The 23622-nt window shown below is 41.2% G+C and overlaps 1 protein-coding gene across 2 annotated transcripts in view; it reads left to right on the top strand.

Moving 5' to 3' along the window:
- The window catches only part of LOC126236271 (vacuolar protein sorting-associated protein 18 homolog), a 349435-nt gene that overhangs the window by 120259 nt on the left and 205554 nt on the right, over nt 1-23622 (top strand). For both annotated transcript variants that reach the window (XM_049945428.1, XM_049945429.1), the window contains 2 exons: nt 14063-14239; nt 18158-18302. In XM_049945428.1, coding sequence (XP_049801385.1) covers nt 14063-14239; nt 18158-18302 — 322 coding nt within the window. The remainder of the gene's footprint in view (nt 1-14062; nt 14240-18157; nt 18303-23622) is intronic.

Genomic DNA, 23622 nt, shown 5'->3' with positions numbered 1-23622 from the left:
ATAGAAGTATATCGCTGGGTGTATAATAACACGTACCTTCTTGAAATGAACAATATTTTATTGTTCTATTAACTGATTTCCTTCCATAAACACTGATATTTTACAATGTGAATCAAAAACTCGCAATGGCGTCGATTTTTACATCACACGAATGGCTCTCTTCTCCTGTAAAATTACTCTTAACAAGAACAAAAGTTCTGTCTCCTAAGAATAATTATGTGAGCGCTGACCGCCACAGAGTAATAAACAATATCTTTGTCTCTCTCTCTCTCTCTCTCTCTCTCTCTCTCTCTCTCTCTCTCTCTCTCTCTCGCACTGTCACAGCAAGTTACGCTGCATGATACATCATATATGCCGCTCTTGTGGACGAATGTTTTTGGGCAAAAACAAACACGAGCGTTCACACAACACTATATCGGTGATTGTTTATGACGCTGTATTAATGTCCACTAGAGTATTAATGTCCGCTGTATTTCTTATGATATTTTGGTATTAGTGAATGACTATCTAAATGGAAATTATAGATTTGGGTGCATATACTGCTGACAAAGCCTGTGCTGAATTCCTGATGCAGCTTATATGCATAGCTTACATGCTTGCTTTTATTCATTTGTCGAGGATGGCATGAGATGTGATCAGAAACCTTTTTCATCATCACTCAAAGCTTCTGTCACTCGCCTTGGGATGTCTCAAACGAATAATCTAGCCATTCGGCCAAGCCCCACAAAGGAAAACCAAGGAAAACCTCGGGGTAGATTTACCATCCTCGTATTTCTCATTTGCAAAGAAAAGTAATTGAATTACAATGGAGAAAATAAAAACAAAATATTTACAATATGGATTTTTTTTAATGAATTTAAACACTGTTCACAAAAGAAACACAACACTGTTAATCTACTGTGTCTTGAGGTGAACTGTCGACGCGTTGGTTTACATCCATCTACGATTCCCTTCTATTTGTCATCTCCGGGTAACTGATTGAACTATATTCCCATTTCACCATCTCCTCGTGGGTATTATGGTTTTCCGCATATGGTTAACACGAAAATAAGAGTCAGTGTAAGTTCCGTGGAAAAGGTGTTTGATCTATGCTGAGCTGAAATAGAATCTAATCTAAAGTTCTTTCTAATTCTCTGTCCTGAATTCGAAATATTCGGAAGTCGTAAGGTGTTCTTCATTTTTATCAACAACCCTAGAATGCACTATACACAAATCCAACTGGTGCAGCCGTGTCAACTTATGCTCGTCATCTTTCAGATGGACTTTAACACTTGTTGATGTGCTTATAACTGAAAGGCATTCGCTCAGTTGGTAACTTCGCGAGCAACAATTGACATAACATAATTTACATACACAGGTATGTTACAACAATAGTACAATTATAAAGACAGTGTCCATCACAAAAGATTGAAACAAAGTAATTGGCGTCCTTTTAAAACTGAGAACGGGTTACCCCTTCCGAACAGCATGACTTCAGCTCAGCGAATAAAAAAGCAAATACAAACATACACTGACATTGTTAAATTGACATAAGAAAAAATATCTTGCCATAGACCAGATTCATTTGAGTCACTAACCCATGGTCATTATGCATTGTGAAACCTGATTGAAGTTACTATCAACTAAATAAAAAAATTTTTAAAAGAAATCATTCATACTATAGCTAAATTCTCTGCATACTGAAAAGAAAACTTATCTTTACAGTGGAAAACTAATACATAATGTCTGCATATCTCTAGTACATTATGCCTGAAAAGAAAAACTAACTACTAAATTGCAAAAAGAAAGAAACTATCCTAAGTATGATTCATAGGTTTAATGAAAATTCTCTAATCAATATTATTTGATAAGAATAGTATCTTCAATCTTCAGAATCTTCAGTCATCATGAAATTGCTTTAACAAGTGATGAGGATACATTCCTTTCACCTTTCCATTCTTCACATCCTTCAAAACATAAGTTCCTGGATGGGGTATTTTGGTAATCACAAATGGTCCTTGATACAATAATTGCCATTTTGTGTTCTTTCTCTGTATAAGTGAAGCCTTAGGATGAGTTTTTACTAAAACTTGGCCTTTCATTTTATATGTTTTTATTTTTCCAAGTCGATTGTCAAAATATATTTTCCTCTTTCTTGCCTTGTCCATTATATTGAGTAAGGATTGTCGTACTTTATTTTGTAGGTCTATTTTGTTAATAGCTACTTTAGGAATTGGTCGAATCCACTCATTCTGTTCCTGTTTTCCAAACATCAGTTCGTATGGGGTGTATTCTGTTGTAGTATGTGGCATATTGTTTACAATTTCCTGAAAATCGTGAAGATAATCGATCCATTTGGGTTGCTGGTTGTGGCAATATGTTCTCATGAACCAGTTTAATTCACGAAAAATTCGTTCCACGGGATTCGCCGAAGGGTGGTACACTGATGTTAGAATTTGTTTTATACCACAACTGGCTAATGTTTGCCTCCAACGAAATCCAGTGAACATTGACCCATTATCAGAAAGAATAGCCTCTGGTTTGCCTACCTTGACTATATAATCCTTGACCAACTTCTTGGCTATGGATGCAGCAGTAGCTGATTTTAATGGATAAATTTTGACATACTTAGTGAATATATCAAGAAAAGCTACAATATATTTGCATCCTCCCCTTGATGATGGTAGAGGACCACAGACGTCGACCGAAATGATTGACAGTGGTTTAGTGGGTATAATAGGATGTAGGAAATCTTTCACACAAAAATTTCCTGGTTTGGCTAGCTGACAAATTTTACATTTCCTTGACTGTCTGTGTACTTTCCTGCGAATATTTGGGAAGTAGCAATATGCTTGAATCTTCCGAGCACATTTTAATACTCCAAAATGTCCCCAAGTGATGTGCGTGTGCAAAATTAAGTCATTCTCATTCTTCTCGGGAATACACACCTACCAATTATCTGAATCACGATGCCCTTTGAAAAATAAGACATCGTCCTCAACTTTGTACAGTCTCTTCAGATCATCGTTTCCAGGCTTTGCTAAAGTTTCCTTTATTGAATGCCAACGAGGATCTTCATTCTGTAGTTTTTCCATGTTCTTACACATGTCAAGAAAATGTTTCCTATATATTCTATCAGTCATTATAAGAACATTAAATTCGGACGGATTGTCCGTGATGTTGATAGTTGACAAACCTCCATCTGGCATTCTAGACAGTGCATCAGCGATGAAATTATCCTGTCCACTTATGTATTTAATTTCAAATTGAAACTCTTGGAGTGAGAGCGTCCATCTTGCTAATCTTGGATGTAATAATTTACAAGTTTGCAAAAAACTTAACGCTTTGTGGTCACAGTATACTGTTGTCTTCACTCCGTATAAGAAATAGTAAAATTTCTTAAATGACCAGACTACGGCCAATGCTTCCCTTTCGGTAGTCGTATATGTTCTTTCACAAGCAGTTAAGAGTCGGCTAGCAAAAGCTAATGGACAGAAAGTTGATTTTCTATCTACCATCTTTACTTGGAACAGGCATGAACCTATTCCAATTTCCGAAGCATCTGCCATTAAACCGAATTCTTGGCTCATATCTGGATGATATAATATTTGTGAATTGACTAAGGCATGTTTTATTGCTTCAAATGCTTTCTGGCATTGTTGCGTACACACCCACGGAGTATTTTTGTGCAACAAGCTGTACAACAGTTCTGCATTAATAGAGTGGTCATGAATGAAATGCCTGAAAAAAAGAGACAACTCCGAGGAAGCCCTTTAATTGCCTTTTTGTTGTTGGAACTGCAAAGTTTTCGATTGCCTTTAGTTTCTCGGAGTCCTGTAAGATGCCTTTTCCATTTATAAGATGACCCAAAAATTTGATTTTATCTCGAGCAAAATGGGACTTTTGCAGATTTGCAGTTATGCCTGCTTCCTTGAAACGTTCTAACACTCGTCTCAATAAATCAACGTGCTCCTTCCATGTGGTCGTAGCTATGAGCATGTCGTCCACAAACAAAGTTAAATTACTTCGAAGTGCAGGTCCCAATGCATAATCTAGAGCATTTATAAAAACTCCTGAGCTCATGTTTAGCCCGAAAGGTAAAACCTTAAATTGATAGCTTCTACCTGCATGTACAAATGCGGTGTACTTTTTTGATGGTTCGTCTAGAGCCACCTGCCAAAATGAACTTCTCAGATCAATATTTGTTAAGTATTTTATCCCCTCGAACTTTTGAATTAGCTCATTGATATTTTCCGGATGAGTTCGCAAGGGCACGATAATCTTATTTATTTGCCGTGCATCTAGCACGAGACGGACTTTTCCTCCTTTTTTCGAGACAACATGAAGCGGACTACAGTATGGACTCGTCGAAGGTTCGATCAGATCCCATTCAAGCATCTGGTGGATTTCCGCATCAACTGCCTATCGTTGGTGCCACGGTACTGGATAAAAAATACAGCAGAAAACTTGGTGTGGTATCACATCTAAATGGCATGTGTATCCCTTGATTACACCAGGTCTTTCTTGAAAGACTTCATGATATTCCTGTAGAAGGTCATATAATTGCTTTCTTTGGTGTTGTTGCAAATATTCAGGTTCTTGCACCTTTTCATATACCATATCTTCAGGGTTTAAAACTGGTTGCAAGTAATTAATTTGGTAATACCGTACAGGTTTGCTATGTATCCACTTTATTTGCAGCTTTCGTCCCTGACAATACTTTCCATGGGTACTATATTCCCTGAGAAGATTCACTTGATGTTTCTGATCCATTATTGTAAAACTGGCACGGCCTAGAGAAAAATCGATATGCCAGTTTCTCTCTCTAAACTCATCTATACCCAGGATACAGTCCTCAACCAATTTTTCTATTACAAGGAACGTGCAATTTGTAGCTACATTTCCTATATATAACTGGAGTTGAGTCTGCACTTTAACCTGAGAAGACTTATGACCAGTAGGACCTACAATTCTACAACATTGAACAGGAAAAATCGGTGGATTTGCTTTCTGAGGTATTCTTTGAAATAACTTCTCAGAAACGACATTTACTGCTGCTCCTGTATCTAAAGTAACTTGCACAGTAATGCCTTCAATTGCCGCCTGAATTTTCGCAACAGGTTCAGTGATATGTTCCTCTTGACAAGGCATCATATCCTGCTGAAGTTCTTCTATTAATAATCTGCCATCATTGTACCGAAAAAAATTGACGCTTGAATTTTCGCCCCTTAAAACTTCCTCGACTGCACCGTCGGGGCTTCTGACAGTCGAGTTTAGTTTGACGATTGTCCATTATTAGTAGATGTCTGCTCCGTTACGTCAGTTATTTTTGGTGGTTGATTTCTCCATTCATTTGCATTAGCATTTGGTACCCAACCTGAAGTTTGTGGTTGGTTGTGATATTCTTGGGTTGGTTGCTGATATCGGTGTTTTTGCTGATAATTCCCTTCTTGATAGTATCCTTTCCTCTTCTTATTATTCTTCCTCCATTTCCGTTTATATGTTTGTTCACATCGTTGGTCATGATTACACTGGTCGGGATTTTTGTTACCAAATTTCACGTTTTTCTGGAAATAATTCACCTGTGGGTTTGGTGAATTGTGTCCAAAAGGTTTGTTTCCATACTGTTTGTTGTTACTATTGTATTCGTTAGGTTGGTAACTTGGTTGATTATAGCGCACACGTGATTCTTCGAACAGAATGTCTCTTGAATCCAATGTGGCTAGAAAACCTTCCACATGTTGCTCAGGCACATGTAGAAGTTTTTCCTTAACTTCAAGTCGAAGTTTGCCCTTTAATATTCGAATGATATCCTGCGTCGGGATTGGTTCATTCCAGTATTTGCTTTTATTTATATACTTCTCGAAATACTTTCTTAAAGATCCATTTTTGAAAGAAAAAGGTTGTGGGTCAAAAACTTCCTTATGTAGTCTTTCTTGTACTCCCTTATTCCAGTATTTGTGCAAGAAAGCGCGTTCAAATTGGTCATAATCTTGACACCAATCGGATGCTTCTGACGCCCACATCGATCCATCTCCATGTATGAATCCTGCAACGTACATAATTTTTTGTTGCTCAGTCCACATTCGCGGCAATATCCCTTTAAATTGCTTGATAAATACCATGGGATTGATCGACTTCCTTTCGGGAATAAATATCTGGAATTGACGATATTTAAGCATTTTTTCTTCATTCATAGTCACAGGTGTATTCTGGTGGCTACTTCGCGGTGAATGATAAAATCTCGATAATTTGTTTCTGGTTGATTACGTAAATATGCACCAATACATGGATATTGTCGCATGGATTCGGTTTCACTGGTTTCATCAGGAATAATGTCTGCTTTTGATAAACTGCAAGTAGTATGTGCCCCTCTAGTATTAACTAGACCCTGCTGGCATGCTTTTAATGTATTTTCTATCTTTGCTTTCCAAGCAGGAAATTCATCTCCTATATTCTCCTTAATCTCTTTAACTTCTGCTTTAAGTTGTTCTTGTGCAGCTTCGTTGTTAACTTGCACATTAGAAACCGTTTCTTTCAAGGTTTTGTCAACATAATTTCGCACTGTCTCGGTTTGCTCTTTCGCCCAATCTTCAATGTCCTTAGAGAATGCGATCTTATGTTCATTGAAAAGTTTCTCTATGTGGTTCTCGCCTTCGAGACTGAGAGTGTCTATCCTCCGAGTAAGCTCAATGACAGCTTGCTCGTTATCGTGCTTAATTGTATTCACGTCTTGCGCAATAGTGTACTGTACATGAATAACTTCTTGCACTTGATGATTTAGTGTATCTTGACGACATAAGATGTCTTGGTATTTGTTTGTTAATTCCTGATACTGTTGTTCTTGTGTAACTATGAGTTGTGCCTGACTGGCAATCAAGTGACTCTGCTTTGTTTCCAAACTCTGGAATTTTTCAGTGATCTTATCATTTATTTCTTTTAGTTTATTAGATTGCTCCTGAGCCACATTAAATTGTGCACTCTCCAATACTTGGAATCTACGATTCATGTCATTTGCAAACGTGGATTGCGTGGTTTCCAATGCTTTAATCCCTTGTGTTATGACAGTCAAACTTGACATCAGCTGGGATAACAAATCGGTATTCTCAGCAATTGGCGATTGCACTAGGCTTAATGAGGATTGTACCGACACAATTTTCAGTACAGTCATTTCGTTTTCGCACGCGTCTGTGTCAGAGATGAAATTCATGTTGTTTGTTGGTTGCTGCATATTTCTCTGGACTTCTTTCGACATATGAATGTCGGAACTAGCAACAGTTTGTGTCGACGGCGTGAGCGCATTAATTACTGCTGGTTGCTCAGCCGTAATCGACATATCGCTAACTACGGCGATATTAAATTCTGTGGCACTAGTTGACGATGCATTCACACTATTTAATTCATTTTGTGGCATTGTGATGCGTGCTTGCTTATTGGCTTTGAACATAGATTTAGTTATCACCATGTAAATGAGCAATTGACAGTTTCTCCTCTAAATAAGTCCTACAAAAGTGACTATTAAATTTTACACACGCAAAAAACGTTAATGTCCTAATGCTGTTAATGTACACTTTCCAATGTGACATAAACACAGTACATAGATAACACATAAAATATTGTCTTACTATATCTACTGAAATACTGGAATTCTAGTAAAAGTAATGTAGCAACACTATTTATACTTAGAAAATTAATACATGAAAGGTCACTACAATGCATAAATGCTCAAGAAAGCTAGTAATTCAAATGTTCTGGCCTTTTTGAAGTTTCTGCTCGGCTGCTGGGACGGCGCACTCGTTCTCTTCACAAGATACTCCCGCACGTTCAGTTAGCATGAAACATACAAAGGACCATAATGTAGTTACTCTATAAAACTAGACATATATACACACAATGAAACACTAATTACTAAATTACTAACATAGTTATATTGCAGGTTCACTATGAGTGTTGTATCAGGATCGTGTCCTATCACAGTCGCCATATATAAAGACTCCTTTCTTACTAGGCTAATTACTGTTTAGCTCTACAGGGCCTTTATACTGAAATGTTTCCCCACACCACCTAGTATTGTCTTTCTGTGTGTGTGAGTAACATAAAGACTCCTTTGAAAAAAAAAAAAAATTTTTTTTTTGTATGTTCACAGTTGTGGGTAAATACATACAGCGTACACAGGGCGGTGTGTGAAACTGATAGCGATTACACGCTTCCGCTGTTATAGAAATCTGCTCCAGATGCTGCAGATACCATGTTGAGCTGAAAGTGGTAACCAAAGTACGGAGAAATATTCTTCGGGGCTCTGTTGCATAGCAATCAGATTGCTTTCAGTTCTGAGAAATGTCCAGTTACTATTGTGGATTTGAATGATCCATGAAGTGACTTCTTTTCCAAAGAAAACATCGAACTATTTCACTAGAACTGAACGCTCCCGTCGGAACTGTTCTCAAGCTGGTGTTTATTAGTAAATCACAATAGAAGTATATCGCTGGGTGTATAATAACACGTACCTTCTTGAAATGAACAATATTTTATTGTTCTATTAACTGATTTCCTTCCATATACACTTATATTTTACAATGTGAATCAAAAACTCGCAATGGCGTCGATTTTTACATCACACGAATGGCTCTCCTCTCCTGTAAAATTTCTCTTAACAAGAACAAAAGTTCTATCTCCTAAGAATAATTATGTGAGCGCTGACCGCCACAGAGTAATAAACAATATCTTTGTCTCTCTCTCTCTCTCTCTCTCTCTCTCTCTCTCTCTCTCTCTCTCTCTCTCTCTCTCTCTCGCACTGTCACAGCAAGTTACGCTGCATGATACATCATAGCATATAAACTTGGACTACTGTGGTGGGTGTGGGCTTTGTGTCTATCTTGGCTACAATAATGCGTTCTCTATGTTGTTCCTAGTAGCTTATCTGCATTCTTATTTTTTATTCATTATTAAACCTACTCCTGCACTACCCCATTTGATTTTGTATATTTAACCCTGTATTCACGTGACGGGAAGTCCTGTTCCTCCTGCCACCAAACTTCAATAATTCTCACTATATCTAACTTTAACCTCTTCATTTCCCTTTTTAAATTTTCTAACATACCTGCCTGATTAAAGGATCTGACATTCCACACTCTGGTCCTTAGAATGGCAGGTTTGTTTCTCCTGATAATGACATCCTCCTGAGCATTCCCCACCTGGAATCCGAATGCGGGACTATTTTATCTCTGGAATATTTTACACAAGAGGATGCCATCATCATTTAACCATACAGTAGAGCTGCATGCCCTTGAGAAAAATTACAACAGTAGTTTCCCCTTGCTTTCAGCTGTTCACTGTACCAGCATAACAAGGCCGTTTTGGTTGATGTTACAAGGCCAGATCAGTCAATCATCCAGACTGTTGCCCCTACAAATACTGAAAAGGCTGCTGCCCTTCTTCAGGAACCATATGTTTGTATGGCCTCTCAATAGATACTCCTCCGTTGTGGTTGCATCTATGGTGCGTCTGTTTGTATCACTAAGGCGCGCATGCCTCCCCACCAACGGCAAGGTCCATGGTTGAAGGGGGAGACCCAAAGAGCGAAGAAAAGTAATAATGCATGGTTCCATATTTATCAGAAAGCTTAAAGAAAATATCTGACAGTGGAGAGAGATTGTTTTTCAGTAACTTCACCTAACTTTGGAAGATAGACTGGACATAATGATCTACCAGATGTAAGGGGTCTGTAGGCCCTTACTATAAATTTGCACTCGGCACAGGTCGATAGGGTGAACAATCGATTGGGTCATGTTGTGGGTAGAGGTGTGTGGAGGCCAGTTGTTGTAATGCAAGGCTTTAACGGAGAAGGGAGTCGCCATCACCGTGGTTAGACCCCTTTGTACTAGAAATAATACTGGGAAAGTGAAGAAGTATCATTACGGAAGTGGTCAGTGACATTTCTAGTGCCGATATTTTGGCTTCGCGTCTACCGCGCCGGCATCACCTTGGATTGCAGTGTTGGATTGCAGTGTTGGATGCAGTGATGGATTAGCGTGTGATGATAATGGAAAATGAAGAAGCCTGTGCTGAGATTAGCCGTAATTAGATATGTATGACGAAGACAGTGGCTGTCTCCTCCTTTTTGTGTCTTTGAGACGAATATAGGTTTGTAATTAGTGAAACTGTGTTGGTGTTTTTCTTGTTACCAGACATTTCATTATTACAGTATTGAGAAGGACGAACTGGAAAGTAACAACTTCCGTAGCAGTCAATTCCGATTGCCAGCCCCATTAGGTACACGGTCACATTAATAATAATTATTGGGCTGCTATTTGATCAGATCAGGTCGGGATAAATAAACGGAGGTGTTACACAGAGGACTTGCAAGAAGGGAACTACGTCTTCAAGAGAGTGATTATATAACAATGTACAGAAGTGGAAGAAATGTGTGGTTATGGAATGGTGTTCACAAAATTTGACACAAGATTAGTGCTACACTTGGTGCCATTTCTAAGAAGGGAGAAGGAAGTTTTGAATATCTTCAATTATTTGTTCTGGGATTACTTTATAGGGAGAAAGTAAAAATTAAAAATAGGTAATGGAACAGAATCCACTGGGAAATAAGCTACTGCTGAACATTCCTAAACACATGTTGTTTTATAAATTTTACTTCACTCTCATACTGTTGCTTCAGTTCGATTGCTCTCAAAGAACAGCAGCCACAAGAGGTTTTATTTACCAGCACCACAAGTATCATTTGGATGCATTACAGACTGGCAAGAAGTCACAAAAAAGTGATTTGCCAGCAGTCACTTTGACATCATACGTCAATAACAACAGTCAATAACCTCTACTTAGATAGTGAAAGTAACTTCCTTCAGCATTTTTCATTGATAACTACTATGAGAGAAATATATATGAGTGTTGCCCAGAAAGTAATGCACTGAAATTTTTTTCTCAGTCAAAACAGTGCTATGAAACCAAAATGTTATGTATGTATTATTTGAACTCTTCTGAGTGAGCACACCAAGTTTCTGTCACTTCCTACAGATAGTGTAGCTGCAGGACAGTTTCAAAAAGGCGTCTGTAGGTGATGTACGTTACAAGCAGTGTGCTGTCATTGAATTTCTCACTGCAGAGAAAGAAACTGTGGGGAATATTCACAAATGCTTGTGCAAAGTCTATGGAGCATCTGCTGTCGCCTGAAGTACAGTTAGTTGGTGGGCATAGAGGGTGAGGTCATCAGAAGGCGGTTCGGTGGAGCTCTACAGTTTGCAGTGGTCGGGGAGACGATCCATGGCTGTCACACCTGATGTGTTGCAGGCAGCTGATGTTTGGGCCATTAAAGGATGCCATTCATTGAAGACATTTTGAGGATGATGAGGAGGTGATTCACACAGTGAAGCACTGGCTCCACCACTAGTACAAGGGTTGGTGGCATACACACCCTTGTTTTGCACTGGAGGAAGGGCATAGAATGGGATGGAGATTACGTGGAAAAATAGGATGTGGAGATAAAACACCATTCTTTTGTGTTTGTAATTCTCATTTTGTTCAATAAAGAATCGTTGAAGGGAAAAAATGTGGTGGATTACTTTCTGGGCAACCTTCTTCTAAACTTGTACATCACAGTGACCTCACAACTTTGAACATAGTGTTCATCCTGCAAGTCCTCAGATGTTATGGTCAGTCAGTCTAGTATTTAATTTTTCACTTGCCAGTCATTGTGTTTAGTGACAAATTGTGAGTATAATGTGAGATCATCATTGTACGCATGTGGCAGGGTTGTAGAGAGGTTTGAATATATCAAGGTGAGTGAAACAGAGATGCACAGTCAAAAGATGATATGTACTACATGATGCATCTCTTTATAACATAATTGTGCAACTTTTTTCCTTCATTTTGAGAGCGATGTGAACATAAAGTGCTTATTTTTTGTTACTGTAAGGGTGGTGATAACAATCTTGTCACTGAAGTATTTGCTGCAGCTGATAGGTAGGAAACTTCTAAAGTATGACATGAATAAGTAGGGGTGAAAGTGCTTTTCCAAACTGTTCATAAATATTGTGGACCATTCTACTGACCTGTATAGTTTCTGTTGTGTGTGTGTGTGTGTGTGTGTATGTGTGTGTGTGTGTGTGTGTGTGTGTGTGTGTGTGTGGCGCACACGTGCTTGTCAGAAATTTCTTCCTTCATATGCATTTTGACCATAGGAAATGACCATGTAACGGAGGTAAAAAAGGTAAACCTGCACTTACTATGTAGTCCATAAGAGTGCACTGGGTTTACAATTATGAGTGAGACAATGTGCCTTTTGTGCTCTGTTTAATCTGTTGACATGTGACTAATTTGCTGAGGGAGAAGTAGCAAAGAGGCGCGATACAAATGTGGCACAGGTGTACTTGCTCTGATGCACCTGGCACAATATGAAATGGAGAAGTGGATTGGGATGGGGGATACAACAGCAGAAGAAGGAGCCTGTGGATAGGAGATTGTGAGTACAGAATGAGCAAAGAGGGGCATGGGAATGGCGCAGAGGATGAGTGTAGGACAGCTTATTAGAAATTCAGCCCAGGAGGACTGCAGGACTGAAGGATGTGTTGTAGGGACAGTTTCTATGTAATTCAGAGATCTAGATTTGGGTGGAAAAGAGGGGGGGGGGGGGTGGCAGATTGCAGGGGTCATTTAGCAGCCAAGTATGTTGTGTTCGCTACATTGTTCTGCCAATGAATGGTGAACTCTACTCTTGGTCACAGTTTGGGAGTGGCCATTCATTTTGGTGGACAGATGGTTGGTGACCATGCCAACATAAAGGGTTATGCAGAATTTAAAGAAGAGCAGGTATGCCCCTACCTCTGATAGTGTAGGAAATGCTTGTGATAAGACTGGAATAATGTGTACTGGGTGTATGGATAGAACAGTTTTTGCTCCTGAGTCTCCACAGGTATATACTTATGTGGCAAGGGAGTAGGAGTGGGAGTGGATATGGCATAAGGATGAATCCAGATATTTCTTCAGTGAGTGGTAGAATGCCACTTTGAGTGTAGTGTGGACTGTGGGTAGGATGTTGCTCATTAACAGGTATGGTGACTGATATTCAAAACCTTGGCAATGGATGTGGTTAAGTTGTTTTAGCCCATGATGATATGGGGTTTGATGCAGGTACTTCCATGCAGCTGGTTTGTGGTAGCAGTTGGAGGATTAGAGTCGGGTATGGACATGGGATAGGAGATCTGCTTTGATGGTAGAATATGTCTGGAAAGACCTGTAGCATACTGAGGAAGGTGTAACTCATCAGTACAGATATGTTATCGAGGTGTGGCCAGACTGCAATTGAGAGACTTTTTAGTGTGGGAAAGATGACATGAATAAATTTGGAGTAGTTGTTCACAGTGGGCATGATGTGTGCAGAGTTTGCAGAGCTCTATCAGAGAGATGTGAGCAACACCCATGAACATGGCGTACTGGGCAGAGCAGGACCAGGTGAAGTGTATGAGACAGAAGGTGTTGAAGCTGTGAAGGTATAGGGATAGATTGGCCCTGTATCTGATCATGAAGATATCACAATTAACCCAAAAGAGACAAGGGGTTTATGGTCGTGTGTGGCTAGGAAAGCATGATGTAGACCATGTGAAAGAAATCAGTGGTGATTACAGTATTAATTGTTTTATATTAAAGGGATGAAAGAGAAAGAGAGAAGATATACAACAACCTATGACATGTTGGAAATATTATTCCAACTTTACTCGTACTTATTCACTCTCGTTCATCTATTAACAGCAGTGCTACGTTTTAGTCATTTCTTTAGATGAGGAAAACGTTTCAAAGAAGATTTCATTCATTCTTGTGAACTAAAAAAGATTTGGCATTGTATGTTCCTTTTTTCTCATTGTTTACCACTTGATATTATCCAAATCATGAATCAAAAATCTTTTGACAAGTAGTTTTTTTAAAGGTTATCTTGCATTTTTTATAGAGTCTGGTAGAAAAGTTAAGCCATTTTTCTCTTAAAACTGTTGTCACCCTTTTTAGCATTCCAGCAATATCTGTTGCAGTTACACAATTCCTGTTGCAACTTATCATATTATTTCTATATTTGTTGCAGAAATTGGAAGGCCTGAGGCCTCAAGACAAAACACAAGTTACAATGATTGTAATGTGGGTCCTGGAACTCTTTCTTAACCAGTTGGGTTGTTTACGTGATGAAGGGAAAGAGAGAACTCAACAGTACAGCAGTTTGCAGAAAGAACTAGACAGTTTCTTAAACCAACAACAAGTGCAGGTAAGATGATACATCACCTCTGAAATGTTCTTATTTTCTTGAATCCTCTTCACTTCAACTTCAGTGCACTAGGAAAAAAGAATGCATGGTTGTATAATATTGTAATTTTCAATCATTTCCATTTCAGTGTCTTACATGTAAAAAGTGATCATGTGTACTAAAAACAGGTTCCAAGTACTTCAGGCCATCACCTTTAACAATTTGTGACTTTTTAAAAGCAACGCTATATTGAGAATATTCTCATACATTAATTTTTTCCAAATTTTTCTTGTGCAGGGAGAATGGATTATACTGTTGCAGCATTGTGTGTTCCTGTTCCCAGTGACATATATATATATTAAAAAAAAAAAAAAGTTTGCGTCACCTTGGTTCCGAGAGTTCTGGAACCTGTAGAGAAAACTGGAATAGAGATCAGCATAAACATCATTACCGCCCTTTTCATTGCTCATGAAAACCGCACATTGCATGTTGTACCACCATACATCAAGACCATTAGAGGTGGTGGTCCAGACTGCTGTACACACCGGTACCTCTAATACCCAGTAGCACGTCCTCTTGCATTGATGCATTCCTGTATTCGTCATGACATACTATCCACAAGTTCATCAAGGCACTGTTGGTCCAAATTGTCCCACTCCTCAACGACGATTTGGCATAGATCCCTCAGAGTGGTTGGTGGGTCACGTCGTCCATAAACAGCCCTTTTCAATCTATGCCAGGCATGTTTGATATGGTTCATGTCTGGAGAACATGCTGGCCACTCTAGTCGAGAAATGTCGTTATCCTGAAGAAAGTCATTCACAAGATGTGCACAATGAGAGCGCAAATTGTCGTCCATGAAGACGAATGCCTCGCCAATATGCTACCAATATGGTTGCACTATCGGTTGTAGTATGGCATTCATGTATTGTGCAACCATTATGTGTTGTATAGCAGCATACGTCGGCCCCACATAATGCCACTTCAAAACAGCAGGGAACCTCCACCATGCTGCACTCACTGGACAGTGTCTAAGGCATTCAGCCTGACCGGGTTGCCTCCAAACATGTCTCTGACGATGGTCCTTGTTGAAGGCATATGTGACACTCATCGGTGAAGAGAATTTGATGGCAGTCCTGAGCGGTCCATTCGGCATGTTGTTGGGCCCATCTGTACCACGTTGCATGGTGTCGTGGGTGCAAAGATGGACCTCGCCATGGAGTTGGGAGTTAAGTTGCGCCTCATGCAGCCTGTTGCGCTCAGTATGAGTCATAACACGATGTACCGTGGCTGCACGAAAAGCATTATTCAACAAGGTGGTGTTGCTGTCTGGGTTCCTCCAAGCCATAATCTGTAGGTAGTGGTTATCCACTGTAGTTGAGCCCTTGGGCAGCTTGAGCATGGCATGTCATCGGCAGTTCCTGCCTCTTTGTATCTCCTCCATGTCCGAACAACATTGTTTTGGTTCACTCCGAAATGCCTGGAGACTTCCCTTGTTGAGAGCCCTTCCTGGCACAAAGTAACAATGCAGACATGATCGACTAGGCGTGGTTGAACTACAGATAACACGAGCCATGTACATCCTTCCTGGTGGAATGGCTGGAACTGAGCAGCTATCGGACCCCCTCCATCTAATAGACAGTGCTCATGCAAGGTTGTTTACATCTTTGGGTGGGTTTAGTAACATCTCTGAACAATCAAAGAGACTGTGTCTGTGATAAAATATCCACAGTCAACGCCTATCTTCAGGAGTTCTGGGGTGATGCGAAACTTTTTTTGAAGTGTGTATTTTCTATTGCCGTCAGTTCCCGCCAATTCCATTTTTGTTCCTCTTCCCAACTGTCTCTCCGTACTCCACACAGCTACCCTCCACACATCCCACGTTGCTACATCCCGCCTCCCCACATCATTCCTTATCTACATCCCTCCCTTGCTCATCCTTCCCTCCACATGCCCTTCCTCCCCACATCCCTTCCTCCTTACATCCCTTCCTCCCCACCATTCTTGCTCTCCCATTTGTCCACTCCCCGCATTAACCCCCTCCCTGTATTACCCTGTATATTCTCATATTTCCCCCCTCTCCTTGCATTTCTCCCTTCTCCCCACGTGCCCCTCTTCTCCCCAGGTGCCCCCCTTCACCCCACGTACCCCCCTTCACCCCACGTGCCCCCCTTCTCCCCACGTGCCCCCCTTCTCCCCAGGTGCCCCCCTTCTCCCCAGGTGCCCCTCTTCTCACCACGTGCCCCCCTTCTCCCCACGTGTCCCCCTTCTCCCCACGTGATCCCCTTCTCCCCCCACGTGGCCCCCTTCTCCCCCCACGTGGCCCCCTTCTCCCCCACGTGGCCCCCTTCTACCCCACGTGGCCACCTTCTCCCCCACGTGGCCCCCTTCTCCCCCACGTGGCCCCCTTCTCCCCCACGTGGCCCCCTTCTCCCCCACGTGGCCCCCTTCTCCCCCACGTGGCCCCCTTCTCCCCCACGTGGCCCCCTTCTCCCCCACGTGACCCCTTCTCCCCCACTTGGCCCCCTTCCCCCCCCGCGAGGCCCCCTTCCCCCCCCCGCGTGCCGCCCTCCTCCCCCGCGTGCCGCCCTCCTCCCCCGCGTGCCGCCCTCCTCCCCCGCGTGCCGCCCTCCTCCCCCGCGTGCCGCCCTCCTCCCCCGCGTGCCGCCCTCCTCCCCCGCGTGCCGCCCTCCTCCCCCGCGTGCCGCCCTCCTCCCCCGCGTGCCGCCCTCCTCCCCCGCGTGCCGCCCTCCTCCCCCGCGTGCCGCCATCCTCCCCCGCGTGCCGCCCTCCTCCCCCGCGTGCCGCCCTCCTCCCCCGCGTGCCGCCCTCCTCCCCCGCGTGCCGCCCTCCTCCCCCGCGTGCCGCACTCCTCCCCCGCGTGCCGCCCTCCTCCCCCGCGTGCCGCCCTCCTCCCCCGCGTGCCGCCCTCCTCCCCCGCGTGCCGCCCTCCTCCCCCGCGTGCCGCCCTCCTCCCCCGCGCGGCCCCCTCCTCCGCCGCGCGGCCGCCCTCCTCCGCCGCGCGGCCGCCCTCCTCCCCCGCGCGCCGCCCTCCTCCCCCCGCGCGCCGCCCTCCTCCCCCCGCGCGCCGCCCTCCTCCCCCCGCGCGCCGCCCTCCTCCCCCCGCGTGCCCCCCTCCTCCCCCACGCGCCCCCCTCCTCCCCCGCACGCCCCCCTCCTCCCCCGCACGCCCCCCTCCTCCCCCGTGCGGCGCCCTCCTCCCCCGCGCGGCGCCCTCCTCCCCCGCGCGGCGCCCTCCTCCCCCGCGCGGCCCCCTCCTCCCCCGCGTGCCGCCCTCCTCCCCCGCGTGCCGCCCTCCTCCCCCGCGTGCCGCCCTCCTCCCCACGTGACCCCCATCTTCCGACATTTCCCCCCCCCCCCCTCTTCCCACATTTCCCCCCCTCTTCCCACATTTCCCCCCTCTTCCCGTATACCCCCCTCTCCCCTATTTGCCCCATTCCTTGCAATTTTCCTCTTCCACCCATTTCCATCCCTTCCTTGCATTTCCTCCATTCCCCTCACATTTCCTCCATTCCCCTCACATTTATCCCATCCCACATTCCCCTTCCCCCCTCCCTTACACCAAATTCCTCACTTCCTGTACTATGGTGTGGGATTTCAGTGTGTGACCGGACTGTAAACAAATAAAGAAGTATTTGTGTAACTTTGTTTTCTAGGTGATAGTTGAAATGTTGACTGTTCTGTGTATCATGTACTTTACTTTTAAAACATGAAAATATGCAACGCTACATATTATGCATGGGAATTCCATTCAGGAAGTGTGACTCTGTGTAAAGGAACCATCACTGTGTTTGCGAATTTCTTCACTGAGATAACTCTCAGATCTTCATTGTGAAATAATGCAATTTCAGATTAAAATTAATTTTTCCATCAGTGATTTGTAAAAGTATCATAGTAATTTCAGTATTTTATTTTTAGGAATGTGTCAGAAATAACAGAGGTACTGTTTATGACCTTATGGCGAGCCATGGTGATAAGCACAACCTTATAAGGCTAACAATAATGAACAAGGATTTTGAAAGAGTAATTCGTCACCATATCAATGAAAATAGCTATTTGGCAGGTAAAGGTTACAGTTGTAAAAATTTTCTCATTTGTGGGTATAATTCTATTTGGTTATTTATTTACAAGCTACTTACAAATTCCAATATGTTGATATGCATTTTAAAAATAATCTTGGTTGCTCAAAGAATTATATTCTGATCTTATAAATGGATATTATTTTAAATTCAAAACTATTTACATGCATGTCAGTAATGTTGGCTTTAGGGTTCAACTATTTGACTAAGAATTCCTTCTGCATGAGATGCACAAACTTGGTACTGTAAGAATATGTTAAATTGTAGAATAATTTAGATTAATGATCAGTGGTGTGTAGCTAATGATCAGTGATGTATAAGTTGTTGTTGTTGTTGTTGTTGTTGTTGTTGTTGTTGGTGGTGGTGGTGGTGGTGGTGGTGGTGGTGGTCTCCAGTCTTCAGTCCGATGATTTGATTTGATACAACTTTCCAAACTAGCCTACTCTGTGCAAGACCCTTGAACTCTGTATAACCACTGCAATAAACTAATACATCATTATAGATTAGTGTGAGTGTGATGAACTTTCAAGTAGGATTGTACCATACCATACATTACTTCTGTACTCATTCACTTTTGCAACGTGTCTTTTAGATGTGATCAGTCTCGAGACAAATTGAAATACTTATTGGTGAAACCACTCTATTAAAAGCTGGACTGAATTTGATGCATTCCAGCTGTAAAGCCTTATAAGGAAATTTGGTACAGATCTACAAATTCAAGAAGAAACAAACATGTAAAATGCTAATGATATTGCTACCTAACTAATAAACATTTCAAAAGCTAAACTATATAAGGCACATAAAAAACTGTGAAGAAACAGCTGTACACAAAGAAATCTTGTTTGGAATCCCTCCTCCAATATGCATATGACTCTGACATACATGAACCCTCCTTATTCCTAAACTCTCTGAGGACAAATAAATTTGCAGGATTTGATGGGGTCTATTCAGTGTTCCTTAAAACTGTAGGCCTCCAGACAAAACAATGGCTCCTAGAATTCTCCAACAAAATACTGCAAACTGCAAAACTGCCAAAGATGTTCCTGAAATCGAAAGTAATCATTGTTTTGAAACCAGACAAAGAAGGAACTGATGCAGTTAAATATCAATCCGTCTCCCTTGTCAGCATGAAATATAAATTACTGGAGAGTCTAATTCTCAGCTGCATCCAACAGATAATTGATAAAATAATCCCAATTGAGCTGGGTGGCCTTAGAGAAAATAGGAGTTGCTGACCTCAAGTGCTAATGCTCACAACATTGGTTGAATATGGATTTCAGGAAAGCCTCAAATTCGCAGAAGCTTTGTCGACATAATGGCAATATGTGAAGTAGTATGGGGAGAAGAGCTGATGTTCAAGTTCGTTGATGTAATTCCATGTTAGCAGCGTGCAATGATGGAAGGTTTTCGGTTTTTTGAGTGTAAGAGTTACCAGATGCAGAAGCCTGAACACGCCTGCCTCAGGGATCAGTCCCAACTCTGGTATTGCATAATTTATATGTCAACAACATTCCAGCTACTAGCTCCAAGAAAATCCACTGTACAGATGACCTGACAGTAGTATATCAGAACAAAGATATCGAGCATTGTAAAAGTACACCCTCAAGTGACTTCACTATACTGAACAAGTATTTTTGCAAATGGAGTCTCCAACCAAACCCAAGTCAAACAGAGGTAAGAGCATTCCATCTCCATAATACAGAGACCCACAGGAAGATACACGTTATGTTACAGGATCAGAGTTTCCCATAACTATATCCATAAATATCTTTGTTACCTCAATTGGACACTGTCATTTAAGCAGCATGGCACAAAACTGTCAAAGAAGCTTGGCTCAAATGATTCTACTCCACAAAATAAGTGGAAATAACACTGTAGCAAATGTATATTCACCCACACACTGCTGCAGTTTCTCTTGTTTACTTAGCTGCTGAATGTTGTGCTACTGCATGGGAAAACAGTTCACTTACAACTGAGATAGTTGTATTCTAAATGAAACCAAGAGGACCATTATTGGTACTTACATCTACTCCCAGTCAGTGGTTGCCTGTTCTGTCCAACATTTCCACTCTGGATATCAGAATAAAAGTTGGCAAGGTGCAAATTCTCAAGAAGATAGGACTGCATAAGAATTCATTTCTAAGTAGCATTTTCCAGAATCTATCAGCTCTCCACCTGAAGTCACTCAAGCCACCATGGGCTGATCTTTGGGCGACATACAGTGTTAGTGAGAAACAGAAACAATGCTGGAATGAATATCCATCCCAGAATATCCATCTAATTCAAAGCCCATTGAGGACAGTTGCAGGGTTCGATCTCCTCAATATGAATGGTCAAAACTCGACCACATCTTAATGGGACAATAGAGATTTGACCAGTCTTGAAGTGGCTATAGTGAAAGTGCTGCATGTGTCTCTAGTGTGGAGAAACAGTCATTAACATATCTTGTGGAGAACTGCCCACTCCATGATTTTAAATGTGGTCTGAAAGACTTGGATGAAGTGACACCATGTGCTGCAGTCTGATTGTCAAATTTGAACATTAGCCTATGTGCATTTATATGTTATGCTAACTCATATAATAAAAAAATTTTAAAAGGGTGAAAGAGATACATAGACAATTAACAACCAGTTTATTTGCTATCAGTGTTTTCAAAAGGTTTTGAGAAAGTATCGTGTTGGAGTATAATGACAAATCTCAGTACACATAATTTGTTGTCAGACTATGTTTCTACCAGGAAGGGAGTGTCCACAGAAAATGCTATTTATTATCTTGTATGCAAGACACTAGCAGGACTAGATGTCAGGATGAAGAAGAATGTATTTCCTTTGAGTTAACAAAAGCATTTGATTGTGCTTGACTTTGTGATGTGTTATGGGAAGGTGAAGGAGAGTTGGTTTCTGGAGAATATAAGCTGATTTACAAGGAAGGTAGGAGACCACAAAGGAGGAGAAATAGGCATATTATACAAGAAGAAACTGTATAAGAACATAATCAAAAAATGCCTGTCAGTGACAGGATGATAGCAATGAAGATATTGAGTGACTCTTTAGATACCTAATTTTTTCAAGTGTACATCTTACATCATAAGCTAATGAGAGAGAGATGAACAATATCTTTAAACAGATAGAAGAGGTTTTGAAGAAAATAAAAGGTCATATAAGAACGATGTTGACTGGAGATAGGAACCATGTGGTGGGAAGATGTAGGCATGGAAATGCTGGAGATTGTGGATTGTACAAGGGAATGAAAGAGGAGATAACCTGATAGGGTTTAGCGGGAGTCTTGGCTTTTAGATTGCCCACACCTGGTCCAGAAATAGTTAACAAAGATTGTGTGTATGGAAAAGCCCTGGTGATAAAGGCAGGTACCAGATAGATTATGTGTTAATCAATAAAACATTATAAAGAAAGTATGGAACACAAAGATAATGTTCCTTATGTTGTTGCTAGTCTTTCATTAATATTTTCTGTATGTATATGATTTAATTGAAATATTCAAGAGTAGGAAATGTAGGCTCATATCTTACATGAATAAACACAATGCTGAGTTTTTGGTAATTTTCCTTAAGTATATATTAAATGAACAGGGTTCAACATCATATAGGAATTGAAATATTGGGTTGGTGCATAGGTCTGTAGCATTTTTATATAAGTTTAATAAACACGACAGATACACATAACAGAGACTTTAGTCATCAATAATATATTCTCCTTTGCTATTTACAACAGTCTGTCAGTTCTGGGGTAGCTTTTTGATTCTGTGATGGTAAAAATCACATGGGTTTGAGGCAAAGAACTTATCAGGCCATGTTTGGAACACATTTTCACCTGGAAAGGAAGTTACTTCAAGGTAGTTTGATAGAGTGTTGTCAGGGTGAAAATTTGGGCGCACAGGACCAGGTGAATAAGGTGGGTGTGGAGTGGCTTCTTGACCCAACTCCTGTATTGTGTTATTTGGCAGTCTAGCAGAATGTGGGTGGGTATTATCGTTGAGTAGCATCACTACATGCAGTCTTCCTGGTTGTCATTCTCAGATTGCGTCAGCAAGACCTCTCAATTGTTGACAAATAATGTCAGCAGAGATGGTTACACCTCTGGGAAGCAATCTGTAGTACACCACACAGTCACTGTTCTACTAGAAGCATAACTGTATCTTTTCTTGATGCACACAGGTCTTTGTATGGAGAGTTGCTGCTTTGTTTGGGCTCAACCATTCCTTTTTGTTTCTTGTGTTAGCATAAAGACACTGTTCCCATCATGAGAAATGATACAGGATAGGAATGGTTGGTGTTGTTATGAACCAAATGATGACGAACAAGCAGAGATGCACATACGGCAACCAGCTGATTCTTGTGATTGTGGCTTAGAGCATGCAGTAGCCCTACACCCAATTTTTGAACCTTTTCCATTGCATGCAATTGTCGAACGGTGTTGGAATGAACACAGTTCATCACATTTAACAGCTCTCAAGTACACTGACATGGATCATTGTAGATTAATGCATTTAAATGATCTTCAAATCCCAAAGGTCTTCTTGAACATGGGAAGTCATTAATGTCAAAATTTTCTTTCTTAAAACAAGAAAACCATTTATTCTCATGCTCTGTCCAGTGACATTATCCCCATACGTGGTGCAAATGTTTCTGACTACTTTGCTGCTGTCACTCCTCTTTACTACACAAACAGAAGAACATGTCGGAAACATTCCGATTTCTCCTCTTGGAACTCCATTTTGTAGTGTTCACAGCTCCACTTGCCATCCCAAAACGACAAAATGGCAATATATAAAGTCAGATAGTGGCAGTGAACTGCAAATGAAAGATCACAATCAGTAAATAAACCCATAGCAACCAGAATACCAACATGAAAAGCAAGAACACTATGAACTTATGCACCAACCTAATAAAAATATGATGATTATGAAAGGGTTAAAGTGATTACTGATGTTCTAAAATAACAAATTTAGAAATTAAGTTACCATATTCTTCATGTATTTGGTGTTTTTTTCCCTTTTCACAATTTGCTTAAAAAGCCGATGTGCAACTCACACGTAATGAGAGTGTAGGCTTTATTTGGTGTGCATATATGACCATTAGTTATTGATTTATGAAATATGGTTGGCTATCAAATCAATAAGCAATATTGTGCAGTTTTAGCACTATTAAATTCTAATAGATTAAAAGTTGTTCGAAATCTTTCCTCCCAGATGTGGACATTAAAAACTATTGTGTGCATGCTCATGCTGCATACATGAAAAAAATAAATGAAATGAAATGTACAGAGCTACAAAGTGTGTATCAAT

This window comes from Schistocerca nitens, chromosome 2, assembly GCF_023898315.1.
Source record: "Schistocerca nitens isolate TAMUIC-IGC-003100 chromosome 2, iqSchNite1.1, whole genome shotgun sequence".
In the NCBI taxonomy this organism is placed as follows: domain Eukaryota; kingdom Metazoa; phylum Arthropoda; class Insecta; order Orthoptera; family Acrididae; genus Schistocerca; species Schistocerca nitens.
Note: the sequence above shows the minus strand (reverse complement) of the source record. Positions and strands in the feature narration are given on the sequence as shown.